Source organism: Dermochelys coriacea, chromosome 25 (genome assembly GCF_009764565.3).
Source record: "Dermochelys coriacea isolate rDerCor1 chromosome 25, rDerCor1.pri.v4, whole genome shotgun sequence".
NCBI lineage: Eukaryota > Metazoa > Chordata > Testudines > Dermochelyidae > Dermochelys > Dermochelys coriacea.
In genome coordinates this window covers 4,368,320-4,389,568 of record NC_050092.1, presented here as the reverse complement: position 1 = coordinate 4,389,568, position 21,249 = coordinate 4,368,320, and the positions used below count along the sequence as shown (strand labels likewise).

The following is a 21,249-nucleotide window of genomic DNA, read 5'->3' as shown; positions in this document are numbered from 1 at the left end:
AATGGGACACCCTGAGGGTTGCCCCATCGCCTCCCCCGCAGGGCTGACCTCTGGGGGCCCCACCACAGTACCGCTTGCCCGAGCCCCACCGAACATTCCTCTACTTGATCAGTTGGCAAGAGCGAACTAGACAAATGGCCAGTTTTGCACTCCTCCCCCTCCCCCCATCATGACTTAAAAAATGGAACATATGGTCACCCTACTACTACATACATACCTTCCAACTTCTGCAACAGCCTCCTTCACTACACACCTCTTGTTCATCCCCGGAGCAAGTCCCCTGCCTTGCTCAGTGCACAAGATGGTCCTGTGGAAAAATAGTATGTGATCATGTAATTAAAACCATACCATAATGCACGTGCAAATGGGAGCTGAGTTAACGTTGCACAGGCAACCTATCGCTGGCATTTCCGAGCAGTTGACTGCTGGACTTTGCAACCTGAATAATATACTTTAAACAGCATTTTGTGTGATGCTTTCTGTATTTTTTCCAAAAAGCAAAGTTTATCATGTGGTATCATATTGACACCTGCATAGGTGATCAGCAGGGTTGAATCCTTTAGATCCATTGGACAGACCTCTACCACTTGATCTAAGGGAGCACCTGACAGCAGAAGTAGGTTATCTTTTTATGTGGACCAGCACTTGACGACGAGGCACACTTTACTGGTGGATTTCACAGGTGTTTGCTGAAAGCAGAAGAATGGTGAGACTTGGGAATCTTGGGTTTCATTCTAGGCCTTGGATGGGAGTGTGCTCTAGTGGGCATCTACTTCTGCTCTGTCCCCTTGAACCTGTCCCAGTCCTATCTCTTCCTTACCCCTGGCTCATTAACCCAGTCTCCTTGCCCAGTCAGTCCTTCTCTGGGCTCACTGAGTCCCAATTCCCCTCTCCCAGCTCTTCATCAAATCTCCTCCCCCCCCCCCCTCCCCGGTCTTTGCTACAGTCTCCCCACTCCTTAATTCCTTGTCCAGTCTCTTTGCCAAGACCTAGTTCTCTTCTTGCACACCGGCTCCTTGTCAGATCTGTCTTCCTGTCACCCTGTCCCTGCCCACACTGGCTCCTAGCCCACATCCAGCCAGTCCCAGTCTCCCCACAAGCTCTTCATTGGATCTTATTGTTCTGCCTCTCTTCCCCCCACCCCCATAACTCCGTCTCCTAATCCAACCAGTCCCTTCTTCCTTGCTTAGCCAGTCACAGTTCCTACCCTCTGCCCCCTTCCAACCCCTTCTCAGTCTCACCAGCCTCCATGTCCCAGTCTACTCCTTTCTCTTCCCCTTGGTCTGCCTTTTATCTCCGCATCTGCATTCGAATCAGACAGCTTCCTGCTGTCTGCTGCCTGGGTGCCAGCAGAGGGGTCACTGGGAGCACAGGAGAGCTATGCTCCCTGCTGTCAGTTCTGGCGCCTCCTCCCACCCAGAGCAGCAGTTACAGGGCAAGTCCAGCTTTGCCCCTTAGCTCTGGGTTGGAGCACGTTCATTTGCTCTGTGGGTATGGTGCATGTGCTCTCTGGTCACCACAAGAGCTGTAGAAGCTGGTGCATGCTCAGTGAGGACATAATCTTCTGAGGTTTTAGCTGCTAAAGTCATAGGCCATATCTACGCTACCACTTTTGTCAGCGTAACGTACATCACTCAGGGGTGTAAAAAAAACACCACATTTGTTACACCGGCATAAGTGGTAGAGTGGACAGCACTGTATTGGCAGGAGAGCGCTCTCCTGTCGGCATAGAGCGGCGATACAAACAACCTTATAGCAGCACAGCTGTAAGGTCTCTAGTGTAGACATAGCCTTTGTCTCCAGATAGAGCATGTATGAACTGAGATTTTTTCAGAAGTTTATAACTTGGCCAAATTTGGACAGATTTTCACAGGAATGGCAAAAGACAACCAGGCCACACACCCTTACCAAATTTTGAGTCACTGCCCCCAAAGAATGGGGGCACTTGATCTGTTCAAAGGAAACATCACCTGAGGGGTTTTTTGTTTTTTTTTAAAAATGGGGCAAAACTTATTTTTCCCAGACTTGTTCTCCAACAACTAACCTGTTTTGGCTGAAATTTCTTCACCATAATAATCAGTCTGAGGCAGATACCCAGAACATCCAATTTCAGCCGGAAGTTGGCAAAGTTGTAATCAATTGAAGACCGGGTCTTACAATGGGAAGTATTGTGCAAACTTAATAATGGTCAACACAACCAGCCCTGCCTGCAGTATACACACATTGACTTGCATGGATGTGCGCAAATAAGTACTTAGGCCATTTTGTTTGTGTGCTTTATCTGGAATCTAGAATAACAATTCCAGAGCTGTGAAGCTTTATTCACTGGTCGTATTAAAGGGCAATAACCTCAACTCCATTAGCTCTTTGCGCTCCTCGGCAACCATCCGCATGCATGCACATTGATGGCTGGAGGAGGAACTCTTCAGTTTCCTCTTAACTGTTGGCTGTACTGAAATCTGACCATCGCTGTTCTGGTAACCCAGTCACATAATCAGCTTTGGAGCAAGGACAGGCTTTTTATCTGGAGTCAGAGTTGGCTAAAGAAAAGACGGGGGAAGGGCAAGTCCCAAAATGTGTGTTGTGGGAAGGCAGGCCCTCTTGACATCCTAGGATGAGAGCCTTTGCTTGCACCTAGGGGTATGTCTGAAAGCCTTTAAAGGCCTGGTCTACAATTGAGAAATCTGACCTGCTAAGCATTGTTTGGATTCCCCCCGGTGGGTCTGTAACATGCCACAAGCACACAATGAATATGGCTCTCAGCAGTGGACGGCGTTCATATCCCCGTTTGAATTGCCCCTTGCCGGGAGCTGTGTTGGCTGCTTCCACTAGTGTGCTGCCAGGCAGGCAGGCAGGCAGCCACTGATTCAAACAGGAGGCCAAAGAATCAATGATGGAATGCATCAGAGAAACGAGGCTGCAGGAGCTTGCAAGCGCCTAGCGCAACTGGGCCTTGGGGGCTCTCAGTGCCACTCTAATAGAGATCTAATCAGGGGCTCCACTGTGATATCCTTAGAGAATGCTGACCAGGGACAAGGGCTGCTGTTGTCCCAGCAAGTACAATGCCATGATACAGGGTTGTATGGGCTCTTATTGAACTGCCCCATATTCATCTGCTCCTTCCCCTGCACGTTCCCACAGGGCTCCAGCCCTTCCCATGAGCTGCACAAGGAAAACAGGAACCCGCCCGGTGCTTGCATCACATGACCCTATGATCTTAAATCCCAGATTGGTTCTCTTGTTCTGATGTCTTGACCTAGTTGCTTGTTGCCCATTTGCAAGTGTAATAAAGTTGGTGGTGCACTTTTGACTTGTGTATTAAAGGTTCCTCTAGCATATTTTATTTGGAAGTAGCTCATGGTGACACTTAATGGAGGGGACCTGAGCTTCTCTACTCTTGACAGTCACCATGAATTCCAGTATCTGCTGTTCTTCTTCTTTGGCTCTCCCAGTGTTACTTGGTACTTCCTCCCTAGCCTCTTAAGATGTTTGAGAGAAATTCTGACCAAAGAGTGAGCTCTGACCGTTCATCCTGGACTTGGTTTTGAGGGAATGGCCTGAGTTTTCAAGGCCTTTCTCCCATAGTCCCGCTGGGCTCCCAGAAGGTCTTGTAAAAACTCTCACAAGCCCCGGCTCTTTAGAAAACTGGTGGATAAGTATCCAGGGGGCAGTGCAGCTAGAACAGTTAACTGGAGTGCTATGTGTGGACATGACTGCACTGTTTACACTGGTTGTTACCCACAGTTCAGTTCTCGAGTGCTTCATCCTGTGTCATGTCTTCCCCTCCCCCTCCTTGCAGAGGGTGAGGTGGATGAAATGAGAGACAAAGTTGGTGGCTGGCGTCTCACCGGACTTGTCTCACAGGTCTCCTCCTCCCAGCGCGAAAGAAGAATCCTCTCCGGATGCACTGAACTCATTGTTCGTGGCCTCACCCAAGCTGTCCAAATGCGTTGGAAATACTCCTGAAACCAACATGAATAGAGCGAGCATTTCTGTCTCCTGATTTCTATTGGTGTTTGCAGGGTATGCAGATGAATTGCTTTAGAAAAACACATTAGCAAAGCAAAAGTTTATTCTAGGAAGTAGGAGGTGGGAGAATTGGCAGTAATTCTCTCTAGTATCCAAGGTATTATTAGAGGCTTATCCCTGCTCTGCACAGTAATCACATTGGAAATTTTTGATTAGAAAACAAAATCTAAATGAGAATTATGAATATTCATTAGGTGTAGAGATTAATATGCATAATTATGCAAATCAGACAGCAATTAAACACCAATTCTCTGGGGAAATGATTAACACAAAGGCACAGAAATAGAAGGATGTAATTTGAAAGAAGTTTCTGGTTAAATGAACAGTAAGGGGAGCGGAGGAGACAAATATGGCGTGTTTGCCATAATAATAAGCTTTGCTAAAATGAAATTGGTGCAACCACTGAGACTGTTTCACCACCCCATTTCCGCCCCCACGCCAATACACACCCCCTGTTTTGCTCTGCAATTTAATGTATGGAGACACTGACTGAAAGGTATAAACTATCTCATTTTATAAAGAAAAACAATGCAAGTCCTTAGGTTGTTTTGTTTGTTTTTAAGCTGGCTTATAACTCATGTTCTAAGAGAGAACATTTGAATGTAGTAAGAATCTTACCCCAAGCACTGCTGGATTTTTATAGGGCGTAAGCGACTGACTTCCAAAATGCCAGCTTGATGAGGTGTCGAGGGCTCTTGGTCCTGTGTAGGATTTTGTGTAACACTCAGAAGAACTGCTGCACTCACAGGGATGCGTATTCCAGGCATAGGCCAGAGAAGAAGGGTGGTGTGATGATCGGCCCAGACTAGACTTTTCCCCCTCCAATATAAAACATTTCCACCCTCACCCCTTCAGTTTAAGTGTCTATCAGCAGTGGATTAGGGAGCTGCTGTTTATTGTGAAGCATTCGCTATAGACTGTATGTTGCTACCTTTCTAGCCTGGCTGTGATGCGTATCGCAGCTCTGAGCTGTGAAGGCAAACAATCTTGAGCTGGGTTTTTCGCTTCTTGCGTGGAGTGAGGGAGTGTTTTGGAGCTGCTTGAGATGAATGTGAATTTTTAATGTCAACATCTCTTTAAATGGTGACTTTTTTGGGGGGGGTGTCAAGTGCAAGATTTGAAATAGTGAAATTGGAGTTAGTGTGAGTCTGTTTGATAATCTAAAAAGCTGATTTATGGAAAAACATTGCCATCTGGGTGCAATGGCTGTTGGGTGGGGGGTGTGATTATTTTGAAGTGTGTACTTCTCGGTATTTTATATATAAAAACGTATATTCAGAAAGGACAACATGGTTGCTAAACGCTTTTGTGAGCTGCTGCACATTGTGAGCAGTTTTGTGTGTGTATATATTTTAAATTGTGTACACAGCTAGACCTGGGATTTTCAAAGGAAACTGGGAGTTTAGAAGCACAACTGTTTTGAGTTGATGAGGCTAGTGCTCCTAGATCTTAGTGAAAATCTCTTCTCACTCCCACCCCAGTACCAACTCCCATTGAAATTTAGTGTAATTTGGGCACCCAAGTTTGTTAGACTACTTTGAAAATCTCAGCCCTACAGTTGTGAAATTCATAAACTATGAATTGATCCAGGACCATATAGAATGCATACTGCCTTGTTAAACATGGATGCAAGCCTTTGGACAAAGGCAGAGGTATTTTATCTCTGTATCTAGCTGACTCTCAAAGCCTGTGCATTAGCTGACTATCTTAAAACTGAATGGGAACCCCAACCAGGGTCCCACCCACTCCAAGAGATCAGCTTTCCTAAACTAACTAGTGATCTTTCAACCAAGTAAACCAACACAAGCCTCCATCTAGATGAACAGTGCCTCTGCCTTGCATCTCTTGAGGCATTTTTGCGTTTACCGACCATCACTTTCAGCAGCGTAGTTGCTTGAAGTGTGAGCCTTAAATCATACCTAGCATTGCCCAGAGTTGGTGTTAACCGCTGGAGCATTAGGCCTGTATGGCCAAGAAAGCCTACTGATATCAGTTAAAGGCCCTGTTTCCACAGGAAAGGAGTTTTTTGTGTCTAACCTTAGGTGTGGATTTAAGCCACTATAGTTACACTGGAATAGGAATGCCCACAGTGGGGTTATACCAGTATAAGTAACTTGGATTCAAACTAGTTTGTCACTCGGAAGGGTTTATAGCAAAACCGAAAAAGTGCTCTCGTGAGTGGGCAGTGCCTGCTGTATAAAAGGTAAAACTTTCCTATGTGGAGACACAGTAGTTCGTTACCTACACAGTCGCCAATAAGTCATGTTAGGTGTTCCTTTTGGAGAGGGATTCAGAGGGGGAGGTTTGGGGCTTAATTCTATTTGCAAAGGATCCTCGTGCTTAGTTTGACTAGAGAATATTCTGACCAAATCTTATGTGTTCAGGTTCTGCTCATGGGCCAGGGACGCAGCTTTATGCTCCTCTGGGGTGAAAGTAAAGTTTCACTCAAACAGGCATGAAAATGCAGAGGGTGAGGTAGTGTCTAGGACAGTGCACACCAGCAGCTCAAGTGATGGTCTCATTTAGGCTGGTGCAAATCTCTGTTAACTGTGCTGAAGGCAGGAGAGTTATTCCTAGATCTTCACAAGTAGAAAGCAGAGCAGAATTTGGCCCTGTGAGCAAACCGTTTCAAGCACAGTTTTCAGTTGATGTACAGTTCTTCCCATTGACATAAATTGGACCATTTGGCAGCAAGGGGGTACCTGCATTAAGTTTTTTAATGTGTAGTCCTCTTAAATGTTGCCTTCTAGGAAGACCAGATTTACAAGCTATTGCTTGAATCATGCAAAGTTTTAAAAAACACTTTCCCTCCCCACCCCCATCCCAGGTTCTCGAACATGTATACAAACTCTGCAGGGCTTGCTTTGAAGCTCGCTAAATAAGCTTTCAGCTCTCAGTTGAAATGGGGAGGTTCAGGGAGAGGGTTGGTCACAACGAGTGGAAATGGTTTATTAATGAAAATATTGTTTTGTTTGTAGAAGGAAGAGTTAATTTTGAGAGGACACCTTTGGGGGTTTGCTGATAAAGCCAAAGTAACCTTTTGTTCTCCCTGTTTTTTGGTAGGCTTGGATGAAAGGCCGGGATCGGGTTCCTGGGGTGCAGGAGATCAAAACAGCTCCGCATTTGACCAAGGAAGGGTAAGGATGAAGCATAAACAGGGACCTTAAACAAAAATAAACAGGGACTTTATGATGGCTTCTCGGCGTGTGTTCATGCCCAGTCAGCTTTAACCTGCAAACGTTGTTCTTGTTCTAGTGATAGATCCTCGGTTAATCCCCTCAGATAGGTCACTTCTGCAGTCATTCTGCAGCAGTGCTGGACGAGGGAAGGTTTGTCTCTTTATTACTGTGACAGCAACACGTCCATAAGGCCCTGCTGGCCCGGGCAAATGTTGTGGCAGCTTTCTTGCAAACCTTCGCCTTGCTTGAAAAGTATAGTGGTAGTTTAGGGGGCACCTGGATCAGTGTTGACTTGGCTTGTCCAGACAACCCTGCACTTCCTCGCTCATGCATGGACTTGCATTTTAAGTTGGAGGAAAGCAGTAGTTCCTGATGGCTGAGTGGGGAGAGCAGGAGTGTCAGCTTGGCTCTGAGTTGAACGTTTTTAGCTAGGCATCTAGCACGGATTACTACGATTGTACCTTGTGTGTGTTTGGCACTCCAGCTTTCTCACCCTCTTCTCTTGCCTCCCCCAAGTGATGGAGGAGGAAGGCTGAAGTTGGAATGTAATAGTAAAGCACCTAAAACAGCAGCTAGAATTGGCAGCTGATGGTGCCAGGTGTCCAATCAGAACACCCCCAGCCTGCAGAACCTTGGAGTAGCCTGGCTCTGGAACCAGACTCTGATCATTCTGGGTGTGGGATCTGCTGCCACCCCATAAGCCTGCTGCTGCCAGAACACATTGAGCATCTGTATCATCTCCCAGCTTTATCAATGCCCATGATGAGTGCTCATCCCAGAGGTACTGGAGGTCCCTGTGTAAGAGAGCGGGTTACAAGGGTTACAGTCCAACAAATTGACACGGAGCTCTCAGGGAGGGAATGGAAAGCCATGGGAGGCGGGAGGAAGAGAATTGGAAGTGTTTGCAGGGAAGGAATTGAGGCTGTGACAGCATATAACTGGGGCCTGAGGAGGGGAAGAGAGAAAAGACATTAACTTAATTGAAATGGTGTTTTTTTGACAGATGCTCATGTTTTAATGGGTTTATGTGATTTCGTTTTCACAATGGCACCGTTCCCTTCCCTTAGGTCAGCGATGAAACAGGCACCACGTCGTTTCTCATTTTTATCGACCTCCCCTCTTTCCCCCCACCCTCGCCCCTTATGGCTTTGGGGAGGGGTGGGCTGGGTGGATGCTATGGCCCATTTCTTCTCGGAACAGGAGGAATTGCTCACACAGTGCCTGCCAAGTGCCGAGGTCCTTCAGGCCGGGGGCCAGTTGGGTGGGACCTGCCAGGGTGGAAGAGCGTTTTGTTTCTCTGCGGGGAGCTGTTCTTGTGGCTCTTCTCCAAACCAGCTCACTTCCCTGGAAGCACTCCTCCTGCTGTCCCTGGGTGCCGAGACATGCGAAGAAGGGAGATGGAGAAGCCAGTGCGCTATTGTTGTCCTCTTTCTAGGATGAGCCAGGCTAAAACTCCCAAGTGCAGACACCTCTGAACTGTGTCTTTGAAGGCAAAGGGGGAAGTAGTTTGAAATCAAGAGCCAAATGTTGTGGTTTGGGTCCCTCTTTATGTTTAAACCCAAGTTGCATAAAAATAATCGGATCTGGATTTTGCTCAAGCAAGCTTCCAGGTGACACAACTGATCTGGTGCTAGTTGTTTTTGATTGAGACCCATGCTAGCTGGGGGAGTGCCCAATGGCAAGCCTTGCCCTGGGAGTTCTCTACTTTCCACTCATCCATTGAAAAAATAAAATAAACCATAGCTTCCCTGTGACAATCTGACATGTACAATTCTTGTTTTGTGTTACATTAGCAGGGCTATGGTGAAGGCGCCCATTATGGAGAACACAGGGACCTATCATCTCACAACAGCATATCTTCATCACCATTCCTGGGAGCTGGACTAGTAGGTAAGTGCTGCATGCTGTACCTCTGAGCAAGGCAGTCATCCTACATAATGCAGGTGAATTAAAAAACCCAATGAAGTGGTTAATCCAGAGTGTTTGCACAGACCATAATAATTCACCCAAACATCACCAAAAGTTGCTGTTGTCAAACCTGCGGCTGAATGAGCTGCTGTCTAGGAGCTCTGTCAATGTTTTATGGATGCACAAGGGCCTTTGTGTCTTACATGGTGGTGGTATTTTTTTGATCTATCACAGTAGCATCTAGAGTCCCCAGCAGAGATCAGGGCCCTGTTGTGCTGGGTGCTGCATAGACACATAGGAAGAGAGAGTCTCTGCCCTGAAGAGCTTACAATCTAAATAGCCCAGACAGAGAGGATGGGAGGGGAAACCATCCAAGAGAGGAGAAGGGATTTGCCCAAGATCAAAGAGCCAGGACCATAACCCCGTTTACAGCGCACACCTGGGGCTGTAAATTTGCATTAGATGATATGAGAGCTGGTAGCTGTTTTCTGCCCTCCTGCCCCCCATGCCACTTTGACATTTTTCCTAACCTGCACCATGGCTCAAAAGACCTTCCTTTCTCACCCGTTTCCACTATGGGCTTGAAGTGACCAGCCTGGGGTCTCGTGCTTTGCACGAGGGCCATAGTGCGACCTAGTAGTATTGGTGTGTGGGAGAGCCTGGTTTCGTTCCCCGTCTCTCGACACCCTCTCCAGAGTGCAGGATGCTCAAACAGTCTGGAAGGAAGGAAGTGCCATGTACATTTTTTGCTCAACGCTGGCTCCTCTGGTTGACCCAGGGGCGTTGATATCCAACCTGGATGTTCTTCTCCTACTTCTATCTTCCCCCCCCCAAATGTTGCTATGCGCATTCCTGGAAGGGAAGTTTGTTTTGTTTTAAGGAGCTTTTTTCCACAGAGGTTCTGTTTGGCAGGTGTGACCTTCAGGGTGTTCCTTCACACTGCGGCTACCAGATAGTGGAGATGATGGGGGGTTAGCCAGTCTCGCCTGTGTGGCAAGTGCTCTGCACTCCTCTAACCTGGTCCTCTACCCCTATTTGGCATGTGAGGTCCCTGCACTCTATCTCCTGCTCTGTCTCCAGAGGAGCCAAGATAATCACTGAATTCTGCTGAGGACCTGCAGAGAGAGCCCAGTTCTTCTCCTCGTGCTTCTCCGACCGTCTGAGTCAGGCAGCAGTAAGGGGACTACACCTTTTTAAGTGCCTTGCTCCTGCTAGCTCATGCTCACATCCCCTCTTTCTCCAGAGACGGTGATTTGCGCACAACTGGGCATAAGAAGGATGCGTGATAATTTACCCCCTTACCTCTTCAGACTTGGGGGATTAAGAGCAGAAAATATCCATCCTGAAGGGCTTAGAGAGCTTCTAATTACATTAGGCAAGGAATCCAGGTTAGATGTCCCCTCCTTTCCTTTAGCAGCAGTGGTTAAAACCCTCTCGTTAACGTAGCCGGTGAGTTTGCTGAGGCGAGTCTGGAAGTGGGGGAGGGAGACTATTACTGGCAGTGGCCTTTAGTGAAAGGAGAGGGGGAGCTATATTCTTTAAAAGAAAATCCCTGCTGAAAACGGTGGTTCCTCCTTCTCCAGAGCGAGGGAGAAAGAGGAAGAGAAGGACCTAATAGATCTAGGAAGCAAATGTTGGCCAATTTCCTCCTCCTGCTCTGTGTGTGGTGGAAGAGGGAAGCTGTCAGATCCAGGCCACCAGAGACTGGCTCTCCAGATAGTCCATCTCCAGATGGTTACTTCCCCACTGTGGTCAAAAGGGGAATTTCCAAGTTAAGTCTCCGGGGTCCCATCCAGAGGAGGAAATGAAGAGCGCCTCTGACCGAGCTATTTCCTGGTTGGATCAGAGGAGGTGGCTCCTTGCTTTGTGATCTGGAGGGTGTAATAAAAGCAGAGGTAGAGTTTCTTAATGACAACAGGGAAGTCCGCGTGAAATCCTTCAGGTTTGGGGGAAGAAAACTCTCTATGTCCAAGAGCCAGACTTGGCTCCAAGAGTTGCCACTGACTAAAAGTGGCATAATTGCTAAGATTTCTCATGGAGCAGGTGAACAGGAGCTGCTGTCTTGAGGAAGAACAAAAAGGTTTCAGCCCCAGATGTCTGCAGCTGTGAGATGTTTTGCCCAAAAGATGGGCTTACTGTTAAAGACAGAACTCCAGGTTCTCTGCAAGCACATCAGATATTCTCCTAATTCCACTGCATACCCATGCATACATTCATGATACTTGGGCCTCTGCTACCTGGGTTAATGGGAGTCTCCTTTAGCTGTCACTAGCACTTAAGGCTTGCATCCCCTCTGAATGTCTGTCTTGTAGCACCCAGAGCCCTACGAACTCTTAGTGGGTCCCGATGAGAGGTCAGTGCCGCAAATTACAGAACACTTGGACTGTGGCTTGATCCGGGTCTCCCAGTACAGTGAAAAGATCTAATCTTCCAGGAGCATAGGAGGCTGGTGTCTGGAGGCAGAGGCTGCAACACCAGAAATGAGGGCTGGGGGGAACTGGTTTAGAAAGGGAGAGGAAAAATCTGAAACTTCAAAGTCATTTTCATTCCCAAACTGGAATGTTTTTAAAAAAAAAAAAAAAATTCATGAACTACTTTTTCCCCCAAAATTCAAAATTGTGTTCCTCCTTTTTGCCACTGCATGCGATAGAATGGAGGGTGGCTGTGCTGGGGCAGGGTTTTTTTCACCTTTTAATTCCCCCCCCCCCCCCCCCGGACCCCGCCCCCCACACACACAGGCAAAGTTCTGAAAAGTTAGTGGCAAAAAAGAGAGAAATGGAAAATGTGTGTTTGGGAAGCCCTGGATAGCCTTTATTCTGTTGCATTCAGCAGCAGGAAGCTGGAAGAAACAAAAAATGAAATTTTGAAATCTAAATTTTCCAGATTCTGGCTTCAGTGGCAAACTAGAAAATTAAAAAAAAAAATTAAAATTAAAAACAAAAACCCAGCAATTTAAAAAACAACTCAGAGCTTTTTGGAAAAGTTTCCAGTTTGAAAAAAAGATGTGTATGTATATTTATTTTAATGGATTGGGGTTGGGGCGGGGAGGAGAGAGTTTAGAATGAAAAATATACCAGCTCTACTAATAACATGGACAGGCAGAAGATGAAAGGGAGTAGATAGGATGATACAAGCAATGTGGGGAGAGAGAGCAGAGAAGGATGTGAGATCACCCTCCCAATTGGCCATCTTCCAATCTGTTTTCCAAGAGTGCAGTTTAAATCCATTCCAAAGTCTTACCATCTTTTTATTTCCTCCAGGAATGCCAGAGGGCTCTAAAAGAGACTCTCCTTTCAACAGGAGCAAGTTCTGGGCTAGAAATTCCAAGATTGGGTGGGATGGGTAGGGGGAACATCTTCCGAATTCTGGTTTCTGAGAACCCTGAGGAATTGTGGAATTTGGGCAGCGGATAGCTGTCAATTTCCATGGCATAAGGTATAGGACAGTCCCACTGCCATGGACAAGTGGATGCAAGAAGTGGTAACTCCTGCAATTTTTCCCTGGGTGTGTGCGGTTTCCCAAACTGCAGATCGCTGCCCCACAGGCTTCAAACTTGTCCACTGAAGCATCTGACAGTGGGACCAACAGTTTTGCGTGCGCTGGTTAGCGATGGAATGCAGTCAAGCCAGTGCTGATTTTAAAAATAAATAAAAATATTCTTTGTTGCTGCTCAGTTTTCTACCTGCCTCAAAGAAAAATGGAGAGGCAAGAGGCATCTTGACACAGAAGGCGTTAGGCGGGCTTACAAGCCTGTAGGAATTCAGCGCTGGAGAACCCCATCAGCTTGAGCTTCAGGAAACTTCATGAGCTCTGTCAATATTTGGGCTGCATAGCACAGCGATCCCGAAAATTCCTTTGATTCATGCACCTGCGATGACTGAATGATCCATGGTGGCATCTTCATGAAGATGGGTGTAGCCGTGATCACCTCCTTTGGAGTAGTGGAGGGTTTTCCCATCCCGCAGACCTGGATGGCAGCTTCCTCCCAGAAACCAGCTTCAGACAGGCTGTCGGGTGTCCTGTGATGCGGTTGCTGCAGTCCCATGAGCTCGTGTCTAAACTTAAAGGAGACTGGTTTAATCCTAGCTTGGAAAGTTGTGTGGTTTTGGAGCAATAGTGGACACCAGCTGCAGAAAGGGGTGTTTTTTCTGTCAGGTATTGGGTTTTGTGACGCTCCATTCTGCAGCTCCAACAGTACTTACAACAGCTGCGATCCTGTCTCCGCTCAAGCTGTTAGGATCCTTGGTGTCGTGCATCTCAGTTGCTCCCAGGTCCGGGTTGCATGGGAGACTCCTGCAGCTGACAAACTGTTCTAGGTGAGCCAGGATGTGAAGACAGAGGTTCAGATACAGTAGGAGGAAATGGCCATTTTGGTGGAAGAAGGTGGATGCTACACAACAGCGTATCGGGGCATGTTAATCCAGTTTTCTCACTGATGCGTTCCAGTACCAAGGGCTGAAGTGGACAGGCTGACCAAGTAGGTTTGATTGTGTTATGGACACTCTGTTATTAGGAAGTGGTGATTGTTCACAGAAATTGTGCAGCACATGCGTGTTGGGAAGATCACATAGCTTTGTGAAAAATCATCATTGGAAAGGCATGACGTTACAACACGAAGCTACATTTTGAGGGGAAGGTTGCATGAATCGCAGCTGCTCCAGGAAGCAATGGCTCCATGTCGATGGATGGAACTTAGCCTGTTGCATCCAGGGCATACGAGTGTGATTGTTGGAGTGTCACTGTATACTTCCCAACAGCACATGTTCTCTTTCTCTAGACGAAGGATGCTAAAGGCCCTGGCAAAGGGTGCCCTTTCTGAACACTGAATGAATCTGTCTTGTGCATTTCTTACCATTTGCTTCATGTTCCCTGAACTGTCTGTGTGACCAGGCTAATGCAGGCAATCACGATGCCCAGAGAGCTTTTGTGCTCAACAAAACGTGAGCTCCTCGGCTAATGTTTTTCCCCAGTTTGGCCAGGCCTGAGACAGCTTAGGGTCTATCAGTGTAACCCTTACAACCTGGCTGTTAAGGGACTGCATGATAGAGGATGTTTGGCCATTGCCAGGAATTGTTGCTTCTACCATGTGCTCTTGAGTAGTGTGAAATACTGGTGTAAAACATGAGAGATTTAATACCTGAAAGGTTTGAGAGATGGGACTTCTTACTAATGGGTCTGGAGTGTTGTAAGCACTTGAGGCACAAATAACAGATCAGTGGCATCTTTAGGTGTCTTTTTCCTGTTGCCTGATTATCCAGAAGTAGTCCAGATCCCAAGAGTTGCTGTGTTGAAGTCTCTACAAAGCAAGAAAACGCCGTGCATAAAGCTAGTGTTGACATTGTACTCTGCGAAAGCATGAATTGTGGCAATGTCTGTGTACCTTTCTGTCCCACCAATGGTTGCCTTGGTGGCTTCCTCATCTGAGGAGAAGTTCAGAACTTTGGACCTCTGTTGCGTAACTTTTCACCTGTTACTAAGATAAAGTGGTGATGAGCCTCTCTAGCATTTACCCCCAGTTTTACCAGACTCACTGTTGCCAGCTTTGTCATCCAGATGGATGTAATTTCTGTCATTGAGGTGCAGCATAGCCTGATTGTTTGATTGGTGGGGGGTAAGGGGAGCTGGGTTCTATTCCCAGTTCTGCCATATGATCTTCCCCTTTCTCTGCCTGTGTCCCTTTCCACCCATTGTCTATTTAGCTGGTTAGCTGTGTGGGGCAGGGACTGTCTTGCGATGGGCATGTGCAGCATCTGACCTTGGCTTGCCCCGCTAGCTGCTTCTGGAACACACACAATTAATAATAATTCTCCAAAAAGGGAAGGATGGGGAGAGCGCGTTCTGTAAACTGGCCGTGAGCAGAGCAGTAAAGATATGTGCTAAACTTGTGATCTTGGCAGTTGCCAGCGCTGGGTGTTGCCTTCCAAGACGTAAAAGATTTTCATCTGTAACAGCTCAGTGGAGCTTCCTCTGTAGCGTGGGGACCGGGTCACCTGCTGGTTTGAACTAGAGTAAGTGGTGGATTCTCTGTATCTTGAAGCCTTTAAACCAAGGTTTCAGGACTTGGTAATTCAGCCAGCGGTTAGGGGTAAGTTACAGGGGGGATGAGGTTCAGTGGCCCACAATGTGCAGGATGTTATACTAGATGATCCCCTCTGACCCTTAAAGTCTGAGTCTAAAGTCTTTAATCCTATTGGGCTAAGGGGAAGAGTTTTCTGTATGCTAATCGAATGTGTTCTGCTTTACCTCTGGTGGTCTAGAGTGGATAAGGGGCACTGGACTGGGAATCGGGAGGCTGGGGTTCTGTTCCCAGCTCTCAGTGACCTGCTGTGTGATCTCTGGCACATCTCTTCCCTGTCTGTGTGAGCCTCCGTTTCCCCTCCCATGCTTGAGCTGTCTGTCTTGTCTACTTAAGAATGTAAGCTCTCCGGGGCAGGGACTCTCGCCGTGTATACGTATGGTGACTGGCACAGTAGGGAACCGTGCTTTGTGAGGCCTTTTGGTGTTCTAACACAAATAAATAATAGCTCCAAAAGAGGTATTTGCATGTCATTTGATTAATGCAGCATTTCAGATTTAACATTCCTGATGTGTCTGGTCTTCCCTGGTTTTCTAGAGGGCTTCTTGATCATCCAAGGGCATGCACAGATGAGTACTCTCACACAGTCATTGAAAGGAGCAGTGTGCATGTTAAACTGGCTGAACAAAAATCACCGTGTCCCTTCCACACTTCTTTGAGTTTCCAGCCTCCTGTAAAATAGCAACATGTATGGCAAGGCCTGAATCTCTAATGTGTGTAAAAGGGATGGGGAGGAAGTCCGAGAAGAGAACCCCTTTGGGCCATCAGAAAGAAGCAAACACATGGCACAAGACCAATATTTAAATATTTAAAGGCCTTCAGTCCTTTAAAAGGAATCACAGCCCAGTCCTCTCCCTTTGCCATTTACAGACCTTTGAGGGGCAAGGGTGGGGTGTGAATCCCAGACTGGTAGGGCCCTTCTTGTTCTTGAACCCGCTAATCCAGAAGGCGGGGTGGGGGGGAGCTTTTTAAAAAGCAATCTTTGAAATCAGTTGCTCTGTTCACCATTCACCCTCAGTGAAGGGGGGGCGTGGGGGAAATTGTTTAAACAGCAGGGAAACTGATAAGCCATAACAGATTTCTTTCTAGTAATTATTTCTAGTAATTAGCTTCTTTACAGAGAAGTGTTTCTAATCGGGTGTGCATTGTAAGCTATTGTGAATTGCGTTCTTCCTGGACAATGGTTTTAATCTGCCCATGGACGAGGGGTGTGATGACTCCCCTTTTTTTAACATCTTTTTTTTTAATCGCTCCCTGTGCTTTCCCTCCCCTCCCCTCCCCTCCCTGCAGGAAATAATTCTAATAGAATTACTGGAGTCGGAACAGAGTTGTTGTTTGTTTTTTTTAAATTCCTTCAGACTTTCTGCATCAGCGCTTGGGGTTGAGGGTTGCCGAGTTCATTGGATGGGGAAGTGGGGAGTACATATGGGGTGGTAGGGAGTGAAAGAGGCAGTGCTTCTTGCTTTTGGGGCTGGGTGATTTGAGAGCATCCATGTGTGAACTCCCAGGGGCCTGGCAGAACTGCAGGATGTTCCCTGGCTGTAAGCACCTGTACTTCACTGGGGAGGTTCATCTGCAAGTCCACAGAAAATGCAAATAACCTTTTCTTGGCTTGTTCCTTTGCACTTGAGCTGTGCTTGTCCGGGGGCAGAAACACTGAACTCACATGTTAGCTTAAACTGGCCGTCCAGCTTGCATTGTTGTATGTGAGACACTATGTATGTCCAGGGGTGGGTGTGAAAGTTGCTGCACGATATAGCTCAGCATCCTGCTTAGTGACATGCCTGGAAAGGTACTTTCATCATAAATCCTTATTTTCAGGGTTTGCTGATGTCTGGATAAATGACCATCTGGGATGAAGCTTCCTGTTCTCTGTCCTTGTCCAGAAGTGAATTCAAATGTTGCCTTTTTTTGAGAGAGAATTTGCGAGCGGAGAATAGAAATCTGTCTGGCAGGTGTCTTTGAAAAGCTAGACTTACCTGAGCACTGATGCATACCATGTTACATTTTAATTTCAGACTAGGTATGTAGGCTAGTCGAGTGGCTAAGCAGCAGTTCTGCAGAAAAGGACCTAGGGGTTACAGTGGACAAGAAGCTGGATTTGAGTCAACAGTGTGCCCTTGTTGCCAAGAAGGCTAACGACATTTTGAGCTGTGTAAGTAGGAGTATTGCCAGTAGATCGAGGGACATGATCATTCCCTTCTATTTGGCATTGGTGAGGCCTCAACTGGAGTCATGTATCCAGTTTTGGGCCCCACGCTACAAGAAGGCTGCGGAAAAATTGGAAAGCGTCCAGCGGCGGGCAACAAAAATGCTTAGGGGACTGGAACATACGACTTATGAGGAGATGCTGAGGGAACTGGGATTGTTTAGTCTGCGGAAGAGAAGAATGAGGGGGGATTTGATAGCTGCTTTCAACTACCTGAAAGAGGGTTCCAAAGAGGATGGATCTAGACTGTTCTCAGTGGTAGCAGATGACAGAACAAGGAGTAATGGTCTCAAGTTGCAGTGGGGGAGGTCTAGGTTGGATATTAGGAAAAAAAAAAATTCACTAGGAGGGTGGTGAAGCATTGGAATGGGTAATCTAGGGAGGTGGTGGGATCTTCTTCCTTAAGGTTTTTAAGGTCAGGCTTGACAAAGCCCTGGCAGGGATGATTTAGTTGGGGATTGGTCCTGCTTTGAGCAGGGGGTTGGACTAGATGACCTTCTGAGGTCCCTTCCAACCCTGAGACTCCATGATTCTGTGTACATAGCCCTTTGGGGAAGGGTGTGCCAAGTTTGGGGGGGAGGAAATCAATTGAGAAATTGCTTATTATAAACAGGTGAAAATAACATACTGCAGACCCTCTCTGGCAGACTTCTGTGAGCATGTGTGTGTACAGGAGTCCAACAGAAATGTGGAAGGGGAGTGCAGGGAGCTAGAGGAGAAATAAAGGATGGGGAAACCACGAGCCTTTGCCATGTTAAGAACTTTAAACGCTTGACATTTCCAGGTATAAAACCTTTAAGCACTTAAAACCTTTCCATGCGGCTAAAAGTCTCCCAATTCTCTCTTCACTACCTGCTATCCCATGAGTGTTGTCCCCATACTCCTTTCTTCCTCTACACATGCTCGCTCGCTCTTTGAACCTGTCCATGTCTACAGAAGTGGAACTCTATAGTTTTGAGTCCTGTACGATCTATCAGAGCAGGGCTCCCCTCCTGTTGGCCTTATGTAGCAGCCTGATTCAAACTTTTGGCCTTCCTTCAGAAAACAGAAATGTATAGCTTCTTTTTAAAGAGAGAGAGACTTTGGCAGCTGAGCTTCAGGGGAGTCACCCCCAGAAGAATTGCACCATTTAAAAAAATCCTGAAACTTCAAACATCCTCCACCCCCGAAGTTAAGATGGCTGGAAAGATTTGAGGCATCCAGTTCCCACTTCCAACTGATCTGTCTTTTCTCGGTTCAACCCTATCCAGTTTACATTGCCCACCCAATCTCAATTTTGCTTCCTAAAATTTGCAAAAATGTGAAAAATTCAAAATAAAGTATGTAGAGGATCTGTTTCCAGTATCTTCTGTATTTTTGAAGGATTCTTAACCTTTGGGACTGTCTGAATTTTTGTAACAAGTGTAATTTTTTGGGAGGAGGTGGAAGTAGGGATTGAGGGTATAAACGGTACTCCACTGAAACATGCTTTAGTCCTCATTTTTGTTGAGGTGGGTTTTTCTGTGGGCACTCAGCCTGGTTCTTGGGGGTGGGGGGGAACCAGTTGCCCAGAGAAGAAACTATACGTTGTTTTTGTGATCCCCATGGAAATGTTGGCTTTTTCTGTACAACTCATCAATAGAACTGTGGGTGAATTTCAAAAATCTAGATATTTGTTAAAATCAGGAAGACTGTCAAACATACCAATATCCTCCCTCCAACCTTGTGAATCAGATTTATTGCCTTAATTGCTGACAGCATTAGCTCTACAATCTCTTGTGCTTCCCAAGAGGGTTGTTACTTAATTTTTTTTGTCTCACTGCAAAGGGAAATGTTTTCAACCACCAAAGTTGCTTTCAAACAGTGAGAGTCACTTGAATCCACAAAAGCCAGGAAAGCCTGTGTTGAAACTGACCTCCCTGTTGTTTTTCAGAGCACCATTGTCTTGCCAAATTCCTCTCTGTTGATGGTGTAAAATAGGTTGCTAGTACCTAGCCGTACTCTGTATTTTTATCTGAGTTAGCTGCTGGACAGGAGCAAGTGATTCTTAGTGCAATATTTTAAGTGTGGAAATTTCAGCCCTACTGTATGAACCTGCATGTGCATGTTCTGATGCTTTGGAGAGTGTCAGACAGAAATGTAACATTTGAAAAAGATATTGCAGTTTTAATCTGGTGCGCAATAATTTCATTTTTGTTTTGCATTGTGAGCATTAGCACACTTGATTTTAATGATGTTTGTTGCCTTAAGATCGTAGCACTACCTGATACTTGCCAATGGTGCTTTAAAAGTCACTTAACCAACAAAGTGATAGATGTAAACAGCAATATATTTGCAGCCGGGGAAGCTTGTCAGTTGCTTACCAGATAAAGTGTTCTGGAATTACCCTGGTTTCCCTCTGATTTAGGACTAAGCATGATCTGCCTGACACAACCTGTTGAGTTATTTCTGTAAAGTTTCAGGATCTATAGCAAATATAGCTGGTAAGCTCTTTTAAAAATTAGGTCATTTAAGAGATCCACCCTGTGACATTTTGACCTTTTGTTTACTTAACATTTAAGCCTGTGGAACAAAATAGTAACATGGGCTGGAGCATTTTACCATCCTTAACTGTAAATGAGGTGCACTGAATACACCTGCGGCTTGGACTCTTGCTTTGGAAGAAGTGATAACATGCTGTCACAATGCAGGGGCGAGGGCCTGCAGAGAAGAATGCAGTGAACAAGTTGAATGCTGTCTTTGCTGGAAGTGGCATGAGTCTTTTTTGCTAGGTGGGTGGTGCTGTTCCTAGCCCCCCCAGACCTTTTCTGTGTGTGGGTGGGTTCAAGTTTCATGCAGTCAGTCTGATGCTGTCTGAGGTGGGAGCACACCATTAGCACCTGTGGGGTTCCAGATAAAAGAAGAATGCCATATAAGCCACCTTCTGGCTTTTCAAAACCAAGCACCATTCTCCTTGGTCCTCACACCTGCCTGTCTCGAGAAGCATCCGAACTCACACATTTGCCTCTGCCCACCTTTGAATGACTACCTATAGAATTTAATGTGTTCAGCAATTCCCTGCTGACGCTACCTCTTGAGTCATGTAGACCCAGGGGATACAGTGCTGGTGAGCTTGTTTTGGTTTGCGGGACACTCACTCTCCCCCTCTTCCTTGGGGCACTCATAACATGTCGCAGTTATGGCTGGTTGAAAACTTTCCGTCAGAGCTGATTTTCAATTACAGGAAAAAGTCAGTTTTCCATGGAAAACTTCAGCTGTTTGTTTAAAAAACAAACACATGAAAATGTAAAATTCTTCTTTGAGTCAATGTAGACACATTCCACTTCGATCAGTGCGTGCCCAGTGCGCGGGAGTCGGACGCTTTTGCCTAGCATGGGGGGGCGCTCATGCCTCATGGCTCCACCCTGGCTATTGGAGGTGATGCTGCCCCAATCCCCTGCACTTCCTTCTATCTGCCCATGGCTGGAGCTCCATTTGGTTAGAACCTCACAATTAGTCTTATTGTCTTGTGGGAATTACATTTCAGATGCCTTATGCTCCTATTCTCTAGGGGGTCAAACTCCCTGGCCAGCATTGTGGCCATAAAACTGACATGCTGTAGCACCTCCCCTCAACAAGAGGGGATACTGATGAGCTGGGACAGCAGCGACCAGACCAGTGAGCCCAGCCCATGCAGTGCTACAGCAGCATTTCAGAACTGAAATATTTCTATCTTCAATTTTTTACTGAAAACACACAATTTTCTGCAGGGAAGGGGAGAAACACCCTGTTTCCTAGCCAGCTGTATTTTTAATTGCTCCCCCCAAGGCAGGCTGCCAGTGTTCACTCGGTGGTGGTGGGATGGTGGTTTTAACCTTTTTACCAGGGCA

At 46.5% G+C, this 21,249-nt stretch overlaps 1 protein-coding gene across 10 annotated transcripts in view; it reads left to right on the top strand.

The window, feature by feature from the left end:
- Positions 1-21,249, top strand: part of TCF3 (transcription factor 3) — a 117,807-nt gene that overhangs the window by 59,202 nt on the left and 37,356 nt on the right. For 7 of the 10 annotated variants that reach the window (XM_038384358.2, XM_038384357.2, XM_038384356.2 and 4 more), the window contains exons 4-5: positions 7,093-7,166; positions 9,002-9,098. In XM_038384358.2, coding sequence (XP_038240286.1) covers positions 7,093-7,166; positions 9,002-9,098 — 171 coding nt within the window. The remainder of the gene's footprint in view (positions 1-7,092; positions 7,167-9,001; positions 9,099-21,249) is intronic. The other 3 variants (XM_038384361.2, XM_038384360.2, XM_043502849.1) reach the window with 1 other exon arrangement.